General features: G+C 27.4%; 1 protein-coding gene across 2 annotated transcripts in view; it reads right to left on the reverse strand.

Moving 5' to 3' along the window:
- LOC100211643 (uncharacterized) overlaps positions 1-9666 on the reverse strand; it is a 14581-nt gene extending 4915 nt beyond the window's left edge. The window contains exon 1 of one of the 2 annotated variants that reach the window (XM_065792233.1): positions 9485-9666. In XM_065792233.1, coding sequence (XP_065648305.1) covers positions 9485-9651 — 167 coding nt within the window. In that variant the 5' untranslated portion in view covers positions 9652-9666. Of the gene's footprint in view, positions 1-9170; positions 9200-9484 lie in introns of those variants that run through there. The other variant, XM_065792234.1, reaches the window with a different exon arrangement.
- Between the last annotated feature and the right edge of the window lie 10845 nt (positions 9667-20511).

Here is a 20511-nt window from a genome sequence, read left to right on the forward strand (position 1 = left end):
AAAATACAACATTATAATTAACCATTATAAAGTTGTATTTTCTCATTTAAAATATTTTAATATTATTTGATCTATTTTTTTTCAAAAAGATATTGATCACTCTTAAACAGACAAGAGTTGTATTTCCAGCAATATACAACATTTATCAATATATATATATATATATATATATATATATATATATATATATATATATATATATATATATATATATATATATATATATATATACATATATGTAAAAAATATAAATACATATATGTAAAATATATATATGTATATATGTGTATATATATAAATACACATTTGTATATATATATATATATATATATATATATATATATATATATATATAATTATATATATATATATATATATATATATATATATATATACATATATATTTATATATATATGCAAATATATATATATAGATAAATATATATATGTGTGTATATATATGTATATATATATATATATATATATATATATATATATATATGCAAATATATATAGATAAATATATATATATGTGTGTATATATATGTATATATATATATATATACATATGTATATATATATATATGTATATATATATATATGTATATATATATATATGTATATATATATGTATATATATATATATGTATATATATATATATATAAATATATGTATATACATATATGTATATACATATATATATATGTATATATATATATATATATATATATATATATATATATATGTATATATATATATGTTTACATATATATTCATATATAAAGATATATGTATATATATATATACAACCCGTCGATGTTGTCCGAAAGTTTTTTCGATATTTTGTTGACAAAAAGTAAAAATTAAAATGCAAGACCGGAATTATTTTATTTTAATAATGATAGACTGCCTGACCCAACCAAACCCTCAGTCGATGGTGCAGCACTCCCTTGCGGGTCAGGCTATTTGTCAGTCGATGTAGCAGCACTCCTTTGCGAGTCAGGCTATTTTTCAGTCGATGTAGCAGCACTCCCTTGCGAGTCAGGCTATTTGTCAGTCGATGTAGCAGCACTCCCTTGCGAGTCAGGCTATAAGATAGTCGATGTAGCAACACTCCGCGCATGATTTACAGAAAAAAAATAAAAATAAAAACATTTTATTAAAAAAAATAAAAATAAAAACATTTTATTAAAAAAAATAAAAATAAAAACTTTGTTTATATTGTTAAAAACATTCAAAATGTTATAAAAACATTCAGAATGTTTTTAAAAACATTCTGGTCAATTAAATTTGCGTTTTTGTGGTTTTTTTAAAAAACGATTAATTTGTAATTAAATTAATGGTTTTTACTTTCGTCCAACACGGAAATGTTGGACGAAAGTCAAAAGTAATTAAAAGTGACGTATGTGTTGGCGTAAGAATCACTTTTTTCCTTCCGCTCTTCCTAAAGCCAACAAACTATAGAACTATATATATATATATATATATATATATATATATATATATATATATATATATATATATATATATTATATATATATATATATATATATATATATATATATATATATATATATAATTGAAATAGTCATTTCAGACACATTGACTTTGTGCAGGTACTATCTTTGCATTTATTTGTATGTATGCAAAAATAGTACCTGCACAAAGTCAATGTGTCTGAAATGACTATTTCAATGATATATGAGGTATTCCATGAGAAAGTGGGACAAATTTTTAAGGTTTGTAACCCACCATCTCAGATTCCTTTCATACTTTGTAAAAATGGTCACCTATATAACATAGACTACCTTGCAAAATTTTTAGCACTGATATCGAAATGGTTTTGGAGATATTGTTACATTAAAATCAGCTTTTTTTAGCAGTTTTTTTTGTTCGGCGGCCATTTTGATTTTACTATAGTTTTTGTTTTACAAGTTACAGTTCAACTCTTCATGTGATTAGGGTGAAAATTAGCACCAGCATAGTTTTAAAGACGAGGAATCAGAATATGATATTTGCTTTTAATGAAAAAAATTAGAAGTTTATCAATATTGGGATTGTACTTCACCTAGAGCTATTTTTGAAATTTTAACAAAGGCAGAAAGGAGGTCTGGTAACCATGGTAGCATCAATTTTTTGAGAGTTTTTTTAAGTTTTTATTAAAATAGATATATTAAAGAGTTTTTTGGTACAAAATTGAGAGGTGGGTTTTTTGAGGATTTTTATAAATCATTAAACAAATTATAATGAAAAAGTACATTTGGATATTACTTATTAAGAAATTGCTAATTTTGAAAACGTCAATTATAAGGAAAAAAATCCATTAACCCAATAGTTAATATAAAAAATTCATATTAAATGTAATATAATGAGTCAAAATAATCAAACAAATACATGTTTTAAATAAAAAACTAGTCAATAAAAAACCAGAACTTGCGTCTGAATAATTCATAATTTGCTTATAAAAGAACTGGTGTAATTCAATCATGAGTTAATTTAAAGATTGAATTTTGGGCAAATCGTTTGTGTCTATCTGTTCTTGAAGACAATTGTTTTTTTATCATAATTAAAATATGGGGCTTAGGAACCCAATAACAATCATCTCTACTTGGCCAGTGTAATGAAGTGTTAGGTAAATGAGGATGCATGAATTTTACAAGGGCGTCTTCATTTCTTTCATTAACTTCAAATACCAAACCAACCCAGTTAAACATATCATATTTGCAGATATAATATTTTCCTGCAATGATTTCTTGAAGATATTGATTTGAGCCAGTAAGGTTGAATGTTAGATTAAATTCCTCCTGCTCAGAGACATCCTGCATCCTCCGGAATAAATTGGTGGAAACTTCTTGTACCAGGTAAAGTCTTTGCATTATTCAATCGGAGAGTCAAAGATTTACGTACTGATAAAATATTTTCGCCTTTTAAAATAAAGAAGTGGATGCCAAATATGTTATCTTTTGAAAAATTAAATATTTCTTCAGCGTTCTGAATTTGTAAGTTAATAGGACATTGAAGACTAACACTTAAAACAAGTCTTTTAACTGCTCCAATAATCTCATCACATGGCGACTTTCCATGTGATGTTGCAAAGAAATTCCATTCACATTGCTTCCCAAAATCTTCAACATGATGGCATAAATTTAAAAAATGATTGCAATTTTTGTATTGGCCAGCACAACCATCAGAGAAATAGTGGATTTTTGTGGTATTGGGAAATATTTCTTGTACAAATTGGACAGTTCTTTTTACTATACAATAAATAAATCCAACATCATGTGTTAAGTCATCAGATATAAAACATAAAGAAGTTGGTTGACTTTTAGTAGCGCCCTCATCGTTTTTGTTATAAATAACTACAGGATGTAGTGTGCATTGCTGTTGGTTCCAGTGGTAACTCTGGATTTCGTCTTGTATGACAAATTTAAAGTTTTCTGCGAAATCAACCAAAATAATAATTTCATTTATGGGTATAGATGATTTTAATGTATTTAAATATTTACTTTGTGCTTTAGCAATATAAGAGTGAGATGTTATGCTATCAAGTTTTTCACTAAGACTTTCAATGAATTCGCTTATTGTAGATGTGTAACTTAAAAGCTCTGCTCTATCTGTTGTACTCCACTGTTTGTATTCAATTATTTCATCTTCATCCACTTTGTCATTCTCTTCAAATTTTACTTAAATAGATTTGAAGTTATATAATTTATAATATTTTGAATTCCAGGGCAACAATTACATTTATGGACCATGCATTCCCTTGACTCTCTGCTACAAACAATCTTCTCAATAAGTTCTTGGTAATTCTTCTCCAATTTAACTGCGCTAAGCATAAGTTTTAGGTTTGGTGTATTACACATATACAAACAGCATGGGTTCCTTTTTGACCAGCATAAATTCACCATTTTGGCTTTAACTGAGCAAATTTAGAAAATCCTATTTTGGATTGAGGGTGCTCTAGTTTGAATTCGATAAATAATTCCTTTAAATTGCAAAGAAGTAATGGCTTCAATACATGTTTATTTTTGGATACGCTTACAAAATCTTTTACACCTGGCAACTGCCGCCTAAACTGATCATTACAATAGAAGCTTTCCACCTTATCAATGATATTTAATTCAATTCTAACAATGTTAGTTTTTTCTGGAAGTGTTAATATTCCTTTTGCAAATTTAAGTTTTCTTGCTTCAGTTATGGTTGACTTTGATATATTAAATACTTCAGATGCTTTCCTTAAAGACCACGAATCTGGAACCAATGTTAAAATCTGAATCTTTTCTCTTCTATTTGCTGTTTTTAGCTTTTCTTGCATTGAAAGTATTAATTTATCTAGATCTTCAGCTTTCTTTTGATGTTCAACATTGGGCTCCTCAGTAACATCCTTTTTCAGGTCTGTTACGTTAACATTGAGGATAACTGATAGCTTTTTTGACATAACATCAGTAGCTTGCATTAATTTTCTTTTCCCTAGAGAAATTTTAGCATGTTGCGGAACCCCATGAAATTTTACTGGTGATACGTCTAATTTATCAAAACTGGTGTTTATAAGTTTTTTTTCTTGCGCAATTTCTGTCTTTATCAAAAAATGTTTGTTCCAGAAAATTATCTTCACCATTGTGGTCCTGTAAAGTAGACCAATCATCTATTTTTTTTACTACTTCTTTTCGACATGAAGGACACATTTTAAAACCAGGTGTTGTTTCGATACCAATTGAACACATATTTTTTGCTAGTTGAATATCAATTTCTCGCAAACCACCTATAAACATATTATTAATGAACAAAATTTGTCAAAATTAGGGAATAATAGTTTAGATAATATAATAATGTTAGAAATAAAATTAAAAAATTAAAATTTTTCAAACTAATTGAAAGTGTACTAGCTGTATTTTTTGTAAAAAGACAGCACAATAAGTTGAAAATATATAAATTTACCTTTTATATTAGTTTTATGCCTTTTAAATGGGTCGATGCAATTTTTTTGGGAATTAGCAAACCGGTTAAGTAAAATTTGCTCATGATGTAAACAGATTTTAACATTAAAGTTTAATATTAATAGCCCAGATCTCCATAATAATAAATTTCTTTTTCTCTCTGAATAGCTTAACAAATCTTTTTATCCAATTGATTTCGTGTGCACCATTTTTTGACATTGATCATTTGATAAAATACCAACTGAACACAAAATTATTTAGCTATAAATAAACACAAAATACACAGGCATATACATTTATTAAAAATGGAAAAAACTTTTATCATTAGTATTTTTAAATATGATAATATGTATTTATTTATTTTTTACTTTTATTTTATATATATTTTTTAAATTATTGATTAGCTACAGTGAAGAAACAACAAATGGCAAAATATCATACTAATACAAAGTCTTAATATTGTTTTAATATTGAATGTTTCTTCTGTTTTAGTGAAAGATGACATTATATGACATTAATTAGAAAGCAAAAATTTATTTTAAAAAGAAATATTTATTTGAATTAAAGTTTCTTTAAATAATAGGTTAAAAAGTTTTCTTTTGTATAATATTTGATGACTAATGAAAATTGTCAATGTCAATTAATTTTAAATAAATTATGAACACTGACCTTTAAAACTCATTTTTTCACATATTACTCATATATTTTTACAAAAAATTTAAAAAAACCCACCTCTAAATTTTGCATTAAAACACTCATTAAAATATCTATTTTAATAAAAACAAAAAAAAAATTACAAAAAATTAATGCTACCATGTTTACCAGACCTCCTTTCCGACTTTGTTAAAATTTCAAAAATATCTGTAGGTGAAGTACAATCCCAATTTTGATATAGTTCTTAATATTTTTATTAAAAACAAATATCATATTCTGATTCCTCGTCCTAAAAACTATACTGGTGCTAACTTTCAGCTTAATCACATGTTCAGTTAAACAGTAACTTGTAAAACAAAAACTATAGTAAAATCAAAATGGCCGCCGAACCTAAAAAATTGCTAAAAACTGCTGATTTTAAAATAACAATATCTCAAAAATCTATTCGATACCAGTGCTAAAATTTTCCAAAGTAGTCTATGTTATATAGGTGACGATTTTTACAAAGTATAAAGAAAATCTGAGATGGTGGGTTACATGCCTGTCCCACTTTCTCATGGAATACCTCATATATATATATATATATTTTTTTTTACATATATATATATATATATACAAATGTGTATTTATATATATACACATATATATACATATATGTATTTATATATATATATATATATTTTTTTACATATATATATATATATATACAAATGTGTATTTATATATATACACATATATATACATATATGTATTTATATATATATATATATATATATATATATATATATATATATATATATATATATATACATATATGTATATATATATATATATATATATATATATACATACATATATACATATATATATATATATATATATATATATATATATATATATATATATAAATACATATATATACATATATATGGAGGATATATAATGAGAGAGTTTTAATATTTTTGAGAAAATTCTACCTGGCCTATCGTTGCCATTGCCATACGGCTTTACTATTTATAAATGCTGTGTAAAAAAAACAAAATGTAACTGTAAGTTTATTGTGTGCGTGCTTGTTTATCTTAAAAAATAAAACGGCATCACAAAAAGCAAGTTTTGAAGGTTTTTAGCTGAAGTTAGCAAAAAAAGAAAAAAAGTGAATTCAAAATAAAGAAAATAATAAAAAATTTCAAAAAAATAGAGCACCTTAGAGTGCGGCATTTGTCAGCATATGTTGACGGTAAGGCTCAGAAATATAGTAGAATGGGAGCTCTTACCATGATTAAATTTGATAGTCAAGATAACAAAAATAAAGAACTGATTATGGGCATAATAAAGCAAGCATGTATTTTACACTTTAATACATATGGAATGAGTTGCGATATTATAGCAGGAAATATATATATATATACATATACACACACACACACACACACACACACACACACACACACACACACACACACACACACACACACACACACATATATATATATAACTAAGTGACACCGAATCTGATTTTCACACACACGCAACACACACAGTTATACTAGGTATTTACATCAGTGTTAAACTTTATTAACAAAAATTATTACTTTAATAGTACAATAAAAAAAATTTAACTTAGAACTTTTACTTATGATTTCAAAACAAGAATTTTTATTCGATTTGAAAGGAGCATGATTCAAGCTGACTCAGTTGACAAAGTTTTTCACAGCTTTTTTTCCCTTCTTTTTTTTTTAATCATTTTTATACCAAATACAATTACTATACTTTTTTACTCATTTGTATGACATACACTTGTTGGATAACAAACAACAAGTGCATGTCATACAATTGAGTAAGAGTAATGTTGCAGAATAGCAGTGTAAAAGAATTTTATTTTTTTGCTTGTTGCGCTCTCGTCAGTGGAGACTTTAAATACTAGGAATATTATTGAAAATAATGAATTAAAAAGATTGCTGCCCCATGCCAAACCCTTATTTGATGTAGCGGCACTTCCTTGCAGCAGCAGGCTTTAAGATAGTCGATGTAGCAGCACTCTCCCTTATAGGAACAGGCTATAAGATAGTCGATGCATATATTGAAGCCAATAAATATTCCATTCATTTATATTAGAAACTGTTGCTAACTTGTTCAAAAATTAAAAAGTCTGGAGACTTTTTAATTTTTGAGCAAGTTAACAACAGGAAAGCGCAACAAGCAAAAAAATAAAATTATTTTATGCCCCTATTCTGTAACATTACCATGAGTAAGTATGGATAATATTTCAAATATACTTATTTCGAACAACTTTTATAAATTAAACAATACTTATATTTGTATATTTTTACAAATATAGATTAACTCAATTATGCATAAACAAATTATAATATATAATACAACTTTTTATTTTAATTATTTATTATAATAATATAATAATTTGTCATGAAGCCAGATTTATGAAAAATGGGAATTATTTATTGATACTTTAACCAACTCACAAGAAACTGGAGTTGATGACAATAGAGGAGAAGATGTCAAAAATATTGCACTTTAAATAGTAATATTTTACATTCGTTGGTTACTGTCATCCATCATAACACAGGCACCATCTAAAAATCTAAAGGCTATTGAAGTATCCAAAAAAAAAAAAAATTAGATTCATGTTTAAAATTCTCTTCTTAGACATAGATGTTACTTGGCTAAGAATGTTGTTATTGTACTAATTGCAGACCTAGACATAACTAATAAAGATGAATCCTTAATGATACAGGATTTTCATACTCAATCAATGTATGCAAGATATGCTGTCTTGAATTCCTGATGGAAAATTTGTAGATAATACTTCCAGCTTCAAGTTTTTCAAAGATTTTGTGCCACATTGAAAGTCAGTGACTTTCAATATGGCAGTTATAACAGCTGTTGTCAGATATTTCTGTCAGATAAATAGAATAAAAAAATTGTGTAGCTGAGGTAAATAGAATAGAAAAAGTGTGTACAAGTGAATAAAAAAAAAAATATTTCAAATGAAATAAAAATATTTAGAAATTCAAACAGCCATTTTTTTCAGATTTTGTTTTTCTATTTAAAAACTAGACATTTTTGATAAAAATGAAAATCTAGACTCAATAATTTTTAAAAAGTTTAGAAACCTAAAACTTGACATTTATCTTAAGGTGATAGGTAAAATACTAAAATGTTTCAAGACATTTATCTTAAGTTATTAAATTTAAAATATGTTTCGAGACATCTATCTTTAAGGTGTTATACTAAAATGTTTTGAACCTTTTGATTCTGTGAAAAAGTTGCATTTTTTGCAACTATTAATAATCAACTTTTTGACAAAAATAAAGTTTTTATTAAACCATGATTATTTGCAACATTTTTTATAATTTTTTGACTGCAAAATTGAAAAAAAAAATTAAATTTGCATAAACCAAAATGTTATTTATATGTGTTACAACCAATAATGCTAAAATTTGCTCTAAAAAGTATGAATATGCAAATATATCCGCTTAATAATGAAATATTTATGCCATAAAAAGTAAATCGTAAAATGAGTGTTTTTCTAAAAAAAAAAAATATTTGCATATTCTGACCTATTTATATTCATATTATGCGATATCTTTTAAGCACATTTGCATATTCTGACCTATTTATATTTATATTATGCCATGTCTATTTGCATATTTGCGTTTTCTGACCTATATTTTTATTCATATTATGCCATAAGCATCACGTGTTTCATCAAAATCTAATTACAAATCAACATCTAAATAATTTTTAACAAACATTTCATAAACTTTGATTAGATTAGTATATAAAGTTAAAACTTACAAAAGCGTTATTAAATTAAGATATATTTTAAAAACACCGTATTCTATGCTTTTTTTTTTGTAAAAGCTTACTTTACCTTTTTTTTCTTTGCCAACGCCGCTTTACTAACTTCGTCCGTAGGGAAAAAGAATGAACAAAATTTTCGATGTCAAAACAAAAGATTTTTATAGTTGTTGACACTTCAAAAGTTAAGTATAAACAAAGGACAGTGATTTTTGAAATTAAATGGTAAATAGTAAACATTTTAAACAACTGATTTTATTTAGTGCGTCAGAGGTTTTGTTGCATCCATGCTAAATTGTGTGCGTGATTTCACGTTTGTTTGAATAAAGTGACTCAAATTTTCTTTTTTATTTTGCGTCGTAAAAGTGGAATTGTATATTTTTCACCAAGTGTGAATAAACACTTTCACTAAGTGTAAATAAACTGAAATATTGTATAGTTTTTTTTTTAGCTTTATTTCTAATAGTCTTCTCATTTTATAAGTTTTCCCTTAAGATAAGTTGTTTTCACTTTGTGACCAATTATTTTAAATATAAACTCAAAAATAAAATATAAATAATTTACAAGTTTATATGTTATAAAACACAAATATTAAAATGGAGTAGGGTTACCAGATGTCTGGCTTTTACGAAGGAGAACACAGTAAAAAAATTTATTTTTACAGATTTGGCGCTGTATTCTCCTCCGTAAAAGCTGACGCCTGGCAAGCCTAAAATGGAGTTATTTTGGTTACCAAGTTTGCATAATTATAGGAGAGAGTGGGGAAAAGTGGGACAGTAAAAAATAGTTTTAGAACAACTTTATAATATTTTTTATATAATGTATCTACTGATCGAAACAAGTTTTAACAAATAAAGCACAGGACCGACGATACGGGTGAAAAGCACATTCGTCAATTTTTAAAAAAAGTCCTCTGTATTAAGTCCTCTATTCTTAAAAAAACATAAATAAAAACGAAAGAAAAAACAGTCATTTAGAAAAAAAGTTGAAGGACCCAGTGTCCGGTGTCGTCGGCCCTGAAGCATCATTTCGGGCACTGATTTAATTCCTAACAATGAGACCAGGTTATAAATAAAGTGGATATATTTTTGATTTTTGAGAAACCATGCCTTTGAGTTGAATAAGCGAGTATTTTGTATTATCTCGCAGGGAGATAATGCGATGTCTACTAATTAATGGAGAAGAAATCTTCGTGTTTATATTAGAAGCTTTTATTTTTCACAAAATGGCTCAACCTATAGATGAAACCACTTAGCAATTTTTGTTCGATTTCACGAACAAGATTTAAATGCGAGTTTGCTGATAAGGATAAAGAAATTAAACAACAAATTAAGTTTAGTGCAACACATTTCAAAACTACGCAAATACAGTTTCTAAAATCCTAACATAACTTTACAAAATTTGTTAACTATAGCAAAAACATTCGAGCTGATGGTCAATCAAATAGAAGAACTTGAGAAAGAAACGATAAAACAAAATGAAAAGAAAACAAAAATAAATTTTCACCTATCAGTAAACCACCACATCAGATAGAAACTAAGTCTCTAAAATGAATTTGTAACCGGTGTGGTAACGAATTTACGTTGATGAACGATGCGGGAACACTAATATATGTTTAGCTTTGGGGAAAACTTGCTACTCCTGCGAGAAAATCGGACATTTTACAACAGTCGGATTCAGGATATTTTGGTGTTTGAGACTTATATTTATCGATAGTTTTAAGTTTCATAGTATTATCTGTCAGCGTTCATAATTATGACTATGTAAAATTTGTAAGCCCTCAAATTGAGGAGGGTTTATACTTTACACGGTCATAGTTTTTGAATGCTCACAGATAATACTATGAAACTTCAAATTTATTGATGAATATAGTTCTAGTTGAGTATAGTGCAAAAATATTTTATCAACTTGTTGCCCCTCACGTTTGGGGTAGGGAGGTTGGATGAAGTCAAAAGGTTTTTTCGTTGCCAGCCTCCAATCATCGCAATATTTTGCAAAGTCTCATTATTTGACAGAAGTAAAAACATAAAAATGTTTGGAGTTTGCTCCATGTATGGAAGTTAGCTTACTCAAACACCAAAAAACCCTGGATCAGTCACTGCTAACGACGCATCCAAAAACTTCGATTAACATGTAAAATACCAATAAAATATACCAATAACAGTTTTAGTTGATACCGGAACTTGTATCAATATTCAAAATATTGTTAGAAGTTCAGGTATCTCTGAAAACTGTTATTGGTTTTGAATTTCTACTGGTGTCTATTAGAATAGTAATTGGCTTAGAATTAAGAATTTGGTTTAGAATTAGTTTGAAGTTTAGAATTTCTAAACTTTAAATTTATTTAAAAAGATAAACAATTTTCTTAAAAGACCACAGTGGTCTTTTGTTTGAATTGGTTTTGTTTAATAGTTTCTCATTGACGTCAGTATGCACGAGAGCTTTATTTAATTGTATTAAACCTAGTAATTTAGCGTCGTTTCAAGATTATAAATTATTTTAGTGGGTTGTAATCACGTTAAATGTGGACTGAAGGAATTTGGTTTGACTTTCTTCTTAATCTGCCCTTCTATTTTAAGCTTTGGATTAATTGATCCCCGTAAGTAATAATCTGCGTTTTAGATTTAAGTAGGCGAAGCACTTAGTGCAAAATAGACAGTACAAAATAAACATGATGACAGTAAAAAACAGTTTTACCATTCCAAAGCATTAGCAAGTTAAAAAATACGCTTCAAAACAATTACAATCACTTAAAGACTGATACAAAAGTTCTGTTTTTAACGGAAAATAAGAATTTTTTAACTACCAAGTAAATTTGAAAATTAATTAAAAATTAAAACCAAAAAGAGAAGGAAGAATTCGCTTTGCACTTAAACTTGCAAAAGTTGAAGCAAAAGGAATAATCGAAACTGTAATAGACGAAGCGACACCCTGGATAAGTCCAATGGTAATTGTTCCAAAAAGTGACGGCAACCATAGAATTTGCGTAGACATGCGAGCCGCTAACAAAGCTTTTGGAAGAACGCGCTTTCCAACTCCATCTCTGGGCAATGTTATTATAAAACTAAAAGACTCAGCCGTTTTCTGAAATTCAGATTTAATGAAAGAAATTTCACCAGCTTAAATTTGCGCTAGAATCCAAATCAGTAACTACTTTTCAACTCAAAACTCAAATTAAACGTTTTACAAGACTTAATTTTGGAGTGAACACCCGTGCACAAGAAACTACAAAACGCTTTACAAGAAGTTTTAAAAGATATATAAGGAACTTTGAACTTTGCCGAAGTTGTTCTTCAAATACAAAGCAGAACAAAATAATATTACACAAATTATTAGAAAGATTTAAGCAAAAAGATTAAAGTCTAAATTTTGAAAAATGCTTATTTCTAGTGGGCACGGTAACGTTTAAAAAAAGTTTTTTAGACGTGTATTGGAAACGTTTCTTTTAGGTGCTAAAGGAAATGGTGATAGACAACTTTAAGAAAAGTTCAGAAAATGCTTTCTAGACGTAATAGGACACCTTTATTTTAGATGCTTTTTTATCTAAGAAAAATGGTGATGGGACGGTTTTAGTAAATGTTCAAAAACGGTTTTTGGACGAGCAGTGGATGCGTTTATTTTAGGAGCTTTCTTTTATGATGCGTTTATTTTAGGTGCTAATTCCGTCCAAACGTAACCGTTTGACAATATTAAACCATTTATTTTCTTCTATTAATCAAGAATATTTCTTGATTCTTTATAAACTTTATATAAATCCTTATATACTTTAATAAGAACATGTTTTAATAAGAACATGTTTTAATAATACAGTCTATAATTATATTTCCATTAATTTCATCTGCTCCTGTTGTTTTTTTTCTTTTTAAAGTATTCAAAGCTACTTCAAATTCCTCAAAAGATTATTTTTAGGTTAACTCATCAGAACTAATTCAATTATCCATAGGTACGAAGAAATTATTAAAGGAAGCCGTCGTATTTGGAATCTTATTTGATAGGGAAGGACTTATCCCAATAAAAAAATTTATTAAATTCATGGGATATGGCTTTTGGCTCATTAAAACTTATGTTATCAACTTTAATCATCTGCGGCAGAAAACCTAAGCATGGTTTTTGTTTTCCAGTAATTTCTTTCATAATTTGCCATGTGCGTTTCAAGTCGTTTTTACATTTATTAATTAGTTCTGAGTAGTAATTTTTTTTAGGCTTTTACGTATTTTTTCCAATAGATATTTGTAGCTTTTATATATTTTTTCGCCAACAGGTGTTTTTGTTTTTAGATATTTAATATACAACTTCTGTTTAATTTTTGACATTTTTTTTAATCTCTTTGCTATCCAGGGACTTTTCGAGCTTTTGATCTTTATTATTTTTTCAACAATTGGAAAATTAGTATTGTAAACGGAAAACAATGTGTTATAAAATGTTTCGTAGATGTTATTTGCATTGTCATTAAAATCAATATGATTCCAATGGAGTAAAGATAGCTAATCTTTAAATAGTTCAAGATTTTTTTGTTTGAAAATACGTTTTTTTACAACTATTGGGGTGTTAATATATTTTTCTAAATTTGAGTTTAAAATCAGGAATATAGAAAAATGATCGGATATATCAGTTTTTATGATACCTTTTTGAATATCTTTATATATTGAAAATATCTGTTGTAATATTATCATCTATTAGGGTAGCCGAGTTTATTGTTACCCTAGTGGGGCGATTAATTAAGGATATAGATCCTGTTTAAAATATCATGTCATAAAAAATTTTAACTTTATGGTCATCGTTAAAAAGAAAACAATTCATATTAAAGTCCTCAATTACAAAACTTTTTTTTTCTGCGCCACTTGTTTTCACGATATGTTGTAAAAACATGCTTAGGTTTTCGCTCGCGCCGTCAGGTGGTCTATAACAACAGCTTAGAATAATTTTTTTTTTTCAAGTTCAGTTGTTATAATTTCTTTATCGCCATCGGAGACGCTTCCCAGTGGGCACAGGACCTAAATAAGACTTCTTTTGAACGTTCAAAAGACGTCCAAAACGTTCAAAAGACGTTCAAAAGACGTCTTTTTTACATCTTGTGCCCACTGGGTTAAAACATTTCTCATATTTTTAAAGATATTTTCATGAACATAAATTAGAAGTCCTCCACCCCGTTTATTCGTTTTTCATTCTCGCGAGATAATTTTAAAATGGGGAATATCAAAATTATTGTCAAAATTGTTTAATGTAACCCATGTTTCAGTTAAACAAATGATATTAAAAAGATTTTTTGTTTCTTCTAAAAAATTTAAAAGTTTTTCAAAATTCCGATTTAATCTTCTTATCTTGAGGTGAAGAATTCTAATTCGATTTGAACTTTTTTTAATTGCATTCTGAAAAAGAAAACCTTTTAATTCTTTAGGATTAAATAAATAAGCACAATCCGTGAATGTATCGCAAAAAAATTATTATCTGGATCTATGTTTTCATCAGAGGAAAAGCGGTTTCCTTTGAAAAAATTTAAAGTAATGGGTTCAAAGTCATTCAATAAAGCCATGGTTATTTAAATTAGGTTAAGTATATCTAGTTTTATACATAACTCCTTTTTATTAGATTTTTGAGCTCTTTCCAACTTATTTGCTCATCGATCGATTGTTGCTCGCCATTTTCTCTCTCCTGACTCCATTCTTTACCTCTACAAATATCTTATTCGCCCCGGTATGGAAACTAGATGATAAGTTCCTAATTAGATTATCACCTAGTTGTCGTTATTTATTATAAATACTTTTAATATAAATTTTAACCACTTTAATTTTAACAAAGAAACCCAGAAAATTTAAATGTATACAATTGTATACATAAATTTGTTTTTCAACTGTTATAATTTTTTTTTATAAATGATGCTTGTGTGTTGCCACCAACCTGTTTCAGTCAAATGACTTAAAAAATGCAATAAAGCAGAAATAAAACAAATTAAAATAAACAAGTTAGCCAATAAATAATGTTGTCGTTATCATTTACCTTGCCTTTATTAGTATAATGAAACAGTTACTTTTTTCAAAACATTGTTTTCAGAAATAGTATTTTAATTTTCAGAATAAAGTATTTTAATAGAATTAAAAAAAAAATCATATATAATATTTAATAACACATCACTTGTACTTACATAAACATTTACATAAGCATTTATCTATGTTAACAGTGGCGGATCCAGCACTTTTTGATCTTTGAGATAGCTAACTTCCAGATATGGAGCTAACTCCAAACATTTATATGTTTTACTTATGTCAAATAATGAGGGTTTGCAAAAAATTGCGATGATTGGAGGCTGGGAACAAAAAAGCCCCAAAATTTTTGCAACACCTGCCCCAAACGTGAGAGCAACAAGTTGATGAAATATTTTTTGTATTATTCTCAACTAGACTTATATTCATCGATAATTTTTAAGTTTCATAGTATTATATCTAAGCGTTCAAAAATTATGACCATTTAAAGTTTAAACCCCCCTCAATTTGAGGGGGGTTATATTTTTATATGGTCATAATTTTTGAACGCTGAGAGATAATTTGATTAGTGAACAAAAAAGTTTATCGAAATGTTCTTTTTCATTAGCAAGAAGTTATTTTAGAAGATTAGGTGCGTTGTCTAAATTTCTCTGTAGGGGAGATGGGGGCGCATTGATCGCCGTAGCAGTGTTTTGAAAATTGCGCAGAACCTGAAAGAGATGTAAAAACTTATTAACTACGAAACACATGTAGAACTATCTGGCTTTTGGAATATATAAATATTTTGATTTAAAAAAATGATAAACATGAATAATTTTAACTTTTAAACAACCCTCTCAAAAGATCAATGTACCCCAAACTATGGGGTACTATGATCTCCGACTTGGGGCACATTGATCTTATATGCGTAATATTATCTAAACGTTTAACACTTCTATAACTAAATCTTGTAAATAATTTAGTCAAAGGGTAATATTGTATAACATATAATACATCTAAATTTTTTAATTATTTTTTAAGTATAGCAGTTAAACCCACTAGTCTAATTTTTAATTAAAAAATGTATAAATCACAGCAGCTATAAGCTACCCGCTTTATATACGTTTAAAACTTTACAACAACTTGAAATTTATAAGAACTGAAATATAAAGACTGAAATAAGAATACAACTTTTAAGTTTACAAAACTTGTTAAAAGTACAATATTTTGATTAAGAATATTTCATCATTTGTGAAAGTCGAGTTGTGAAGCAGCTTTTGGTTTACATTGTTTTTTATTCCTAAGCAAGTAATTTTTAGTTTCTTTCTTATCTTTTGTGGAGACTTTTTGTTGATTTTTGGTTTGCTACAAAATTTTCTTTTCTTTTGACAAACGAATTTCATTTCTGACAGGAGTATCAGTCAAGATCCTTGTTTTTAACTGCCTACTTTTAACATTTTTTTTTCTGGCAGATGCTTTTGGGTAAGGTTTTAAAACCTCAGGTGAGATTATAGAAGCAACACTTGTTGACACTTTGTTTAAAATACTTGTTTCAATATTTACTATAGTTATTTCAGACTCTATGTGATTAACATGTGCTGGTATCATTTCAGATTCCATGTTGTTGACAGGAGTGATAGTAACTGTATCTGGAGCAGCTCTATATGTAACTAATGATGGTAAATATTCGTCATCTTTGAAAATTTCAGAATTGAATGGCTCAATGCCAGCTACTCTAAATCCTGTCTGTATATTAGATGGTGAGAAAGCTTTTGTATACGGTTCTCGAACTATTGAAACAATATCATAAATGGTCATTGGTCTTGGGTTTGAAACCATCCAATTATCACATGCAGAATTGTAAAACCTTTTCAATGGTCCAAAAACAGTTCTATCTAATGGCTGCAATTTATGGCTGCAATGGGGAGGAAAACTTATCATTGTAATTCCGTGTTGAATTGCAAGCTCCAAGCCTTTAACAGAAATATGACTTTCATGACTGTCGAGAAGTAACAAAACTGGAGATTCCTGAGAACAGTTTGAATATTTAACAAAATGTTTAATCCATTCTATGAAAATTTCTGAGTTCATCCAACCAGAAGGATTTGCAAATCCCACACATCCAGGAGGTCCTTCCTTAATCATGTAATCATGAAACTTTTCATGTAATCATAAAACTTTAAAAATAAATAATGGAGGAATGGAATTTCCAATAGCATTAGAGGCACAACATGCAGTTACCAATGTTCCTCGTTCTGCAGATGTGATTCTTCCAACTTGTTTGCTTCCTCTACCTCTAAGGTTTTAGCTACCTTTACCGGCTTTTGAACGGTTGTTAAACCAGTTTCATCAACATTATATATACAGTTAGGATTATATTTATATCGATTTCTTACCGTTTTAAGATTTTGAAAAAACTCTCTTACAGTGTGTTTGTTAAAAGCTGTTGATCGAGCGAAGCTCGTTGCTTCAGGTGTTCGTAGAGACAACTCTGGTTGTTTTTTCATAAAACCTTGCAACCAATCAATGCCTGCAATTTTATTTTTGATCCATGATGATTGGCATATCTTATTGTTTTTTAAAGCAAATTCATATGCCAATAATCACGTTGACCTAGTTGAAAGGCCATAGTTCATTTTTGATGCAATTAGTAAATAACTTGATAGACTTTTTTCATCTTCTGCTGTAAAAACTTGTCTATTGTTGTAGTTAGGCTTGAAAGCTTCATTTGGATTAAGCCTCTTTTTACGACAATATCTTTTTAAAGTCATTCTATCTATGTTAAACTGACGTGCTACAACATTCAGTTGTGTTCCTTCTAAAACTTTATTAACAGCTACTTTCATTGTTTCACTTGGTATAGCAACTTTATTTATTTTTTTAATTCTATTTCTAACCATTTTAAGATCTGTAAAAAAATATATCAATAAAAACATATGTTTTTAATAAATACTAATATTTAACATAATAATATTATGTTAAATATTTTTTAATTATTATGTTAAATATTATTCTTTTGATATTATAAAATAATAGTATTATTATTACTAGCTTATAACATAAGTAGATTTAAAAAATGAAATGCTAAAAGCTATTGTTTGTTTATATATAGTTTTTTTTTAAATTATAAATACAATTCCATTCTTTTAACTGTATTGCTTACAAACAAAAAACTTCACTACAATAATAAGTTCGAATTTCAAAATAATAACAGCAAGGTTAGACAAAATGGACGCTGAAATAAACAATAACAAGTTAAATATCAGAAGAGTTGAAAATGAAGTTGAAGAAATAAAAGTCAGCTTAAATTTCCAAGAAGAAAAAGCTAAGGATGAACTTATTCATATAAAAACAAAATATGATAATGAAATTTTGATGTTAAAAAAAAAATCTATTGACTTAGAGAATCGCTCGAGACGTAATAACTTACGTATCGATGGCATAAAAGAAAACCCTGAAGAAAATTGGAGTGATTGTGAGAAGGCTGTAAAAGACATCTTTAAAACAAAGCTAAATATATTAAGTGAAGTAGTTGTGGAACGAGCGCACCGAGTCGGTGCAGTTAAAGATAATAAAACACCAAGATCAATCGTTTTAAAGCTTTTGAATTATCATGATAAAAATAAAATATTAAGCTCAGTAAATAAACTTAAAGGAACCGGTATTTATATTAATGAAGATTATGCAAAAGAAACGATGTTAGAAAGAAAGAAGCTTTGGGAAGAAGTTAAACGATTACGAAACGAAGGTAAATTTGCAGTTATTAAATTTGATAAAATTTATTGTAGAGATTTTAGAAAGTAAACGCGCGAAGTTTTATTAAGCGAACCGCTATTTTAACGATTTTAATTAATGACTAACTTAAAAATAGATTTTGAAAAATTACACTTTAATGTTTTCAATTCAGCAAATGTTTTACTTAATGATATTTCTGACGCTGATTTGCATTTTTTTAACGAAAACAATTTTAGTTCGTCCTTTTTTGAAATAAAAACTTTTAAAAGTGAACTAAAAACGTTAAAGAGTAATTTTACTGTAATACACATTAACATAAGAAGTATAAATAGCAACATGGATAAACTAAAACATTTTCTTATCGAATGCGATTATCTATTCAGTATGATATGCCTAACAGAAACGTGGTGTTCTGACGAATCATGCAGAATAAATTCAAGTTTAGAAATTCCTAACTACAAATTATTATCATCTGAAAGAAAAACTAACAAAAGGGGAGGTGGAATTATAACTTATATTAGGAATGATCAAGTTACCAAAATTAGAGATGACCTTTCGATCTCAGATGCCGATAGTGAGGTTTTTACAATTGAAATAACTAGCAACAAATCAAAAAACATACTGGTCTCCACATGTTACCGGCCACCTGAAGGTGATTTATTTAAATTTTCCAATCATTTAAAACAAATTTTTATAAAAAACAACAATGAGCAAAAAAAAATATTTTGTATTGGAGACATAAACATAGATTGTTTACAATATGATAAACATGCCAATACTAAACTTTTTTTTGACGAAATGCTTCAACATTACATCTTCCCAATTATTAACAAGCCAACTCGAGTAACTCCAACTTCAATCACTGCAATAGACAATATATTAACTAATTCATTGTTTGATACTTCTCTAAAGGCAGGAATAATAAAGGCAGATATATCTGATCATTTTCCTATTTTCTTCTCCTTGACGCAAGATATAAAATCTAATAATAGTTGTAAAATTAAAACTTATAAAAGAAAAATCAACAAATTTGCTATTCAACAATTTAAAGACTCACTGTCGGCAGAAGAGTGGGATAAGGTATACCATGAATGCAATCTTGGGCACACTAACTCTGCTTATAATAACTTCGAAAAAATTTTCCTAAAAAGCTATAATATGCACTTCCCAATTAAAGTAAAATTAATAAAAGAAAAACATTTAAAATGTCCATGGATCACCAAAGGTATTAAAAAATCCTCAAAAAAAAAACAAAAACTTTATATTAAATACTTAAAAAATAGAAATGAGGCAAACCTAAATGTTTACAAACAGTATAAAAACTTGTTTGAAAAAATTAAAAAAAATTCAAAGAAAAACTATTACTCAAATAAAATAAAAAACACAAATGGTGATATTAAGAAAA

This window comes from Hydra vulgaris, chromosome 03 (assembly GCF_038396675.1).
Source record: "Hydra vulgaris chromosome 03, alternate assembly HydraT2T_AEP".
In the NCBI taxonomy this organism is placed as follows: Eukaryota; Metazoa; Cnidaria; class Hydrozoa; order Anthoathecata; family Hydridae; genus Hydra; species Hydra vulgaris.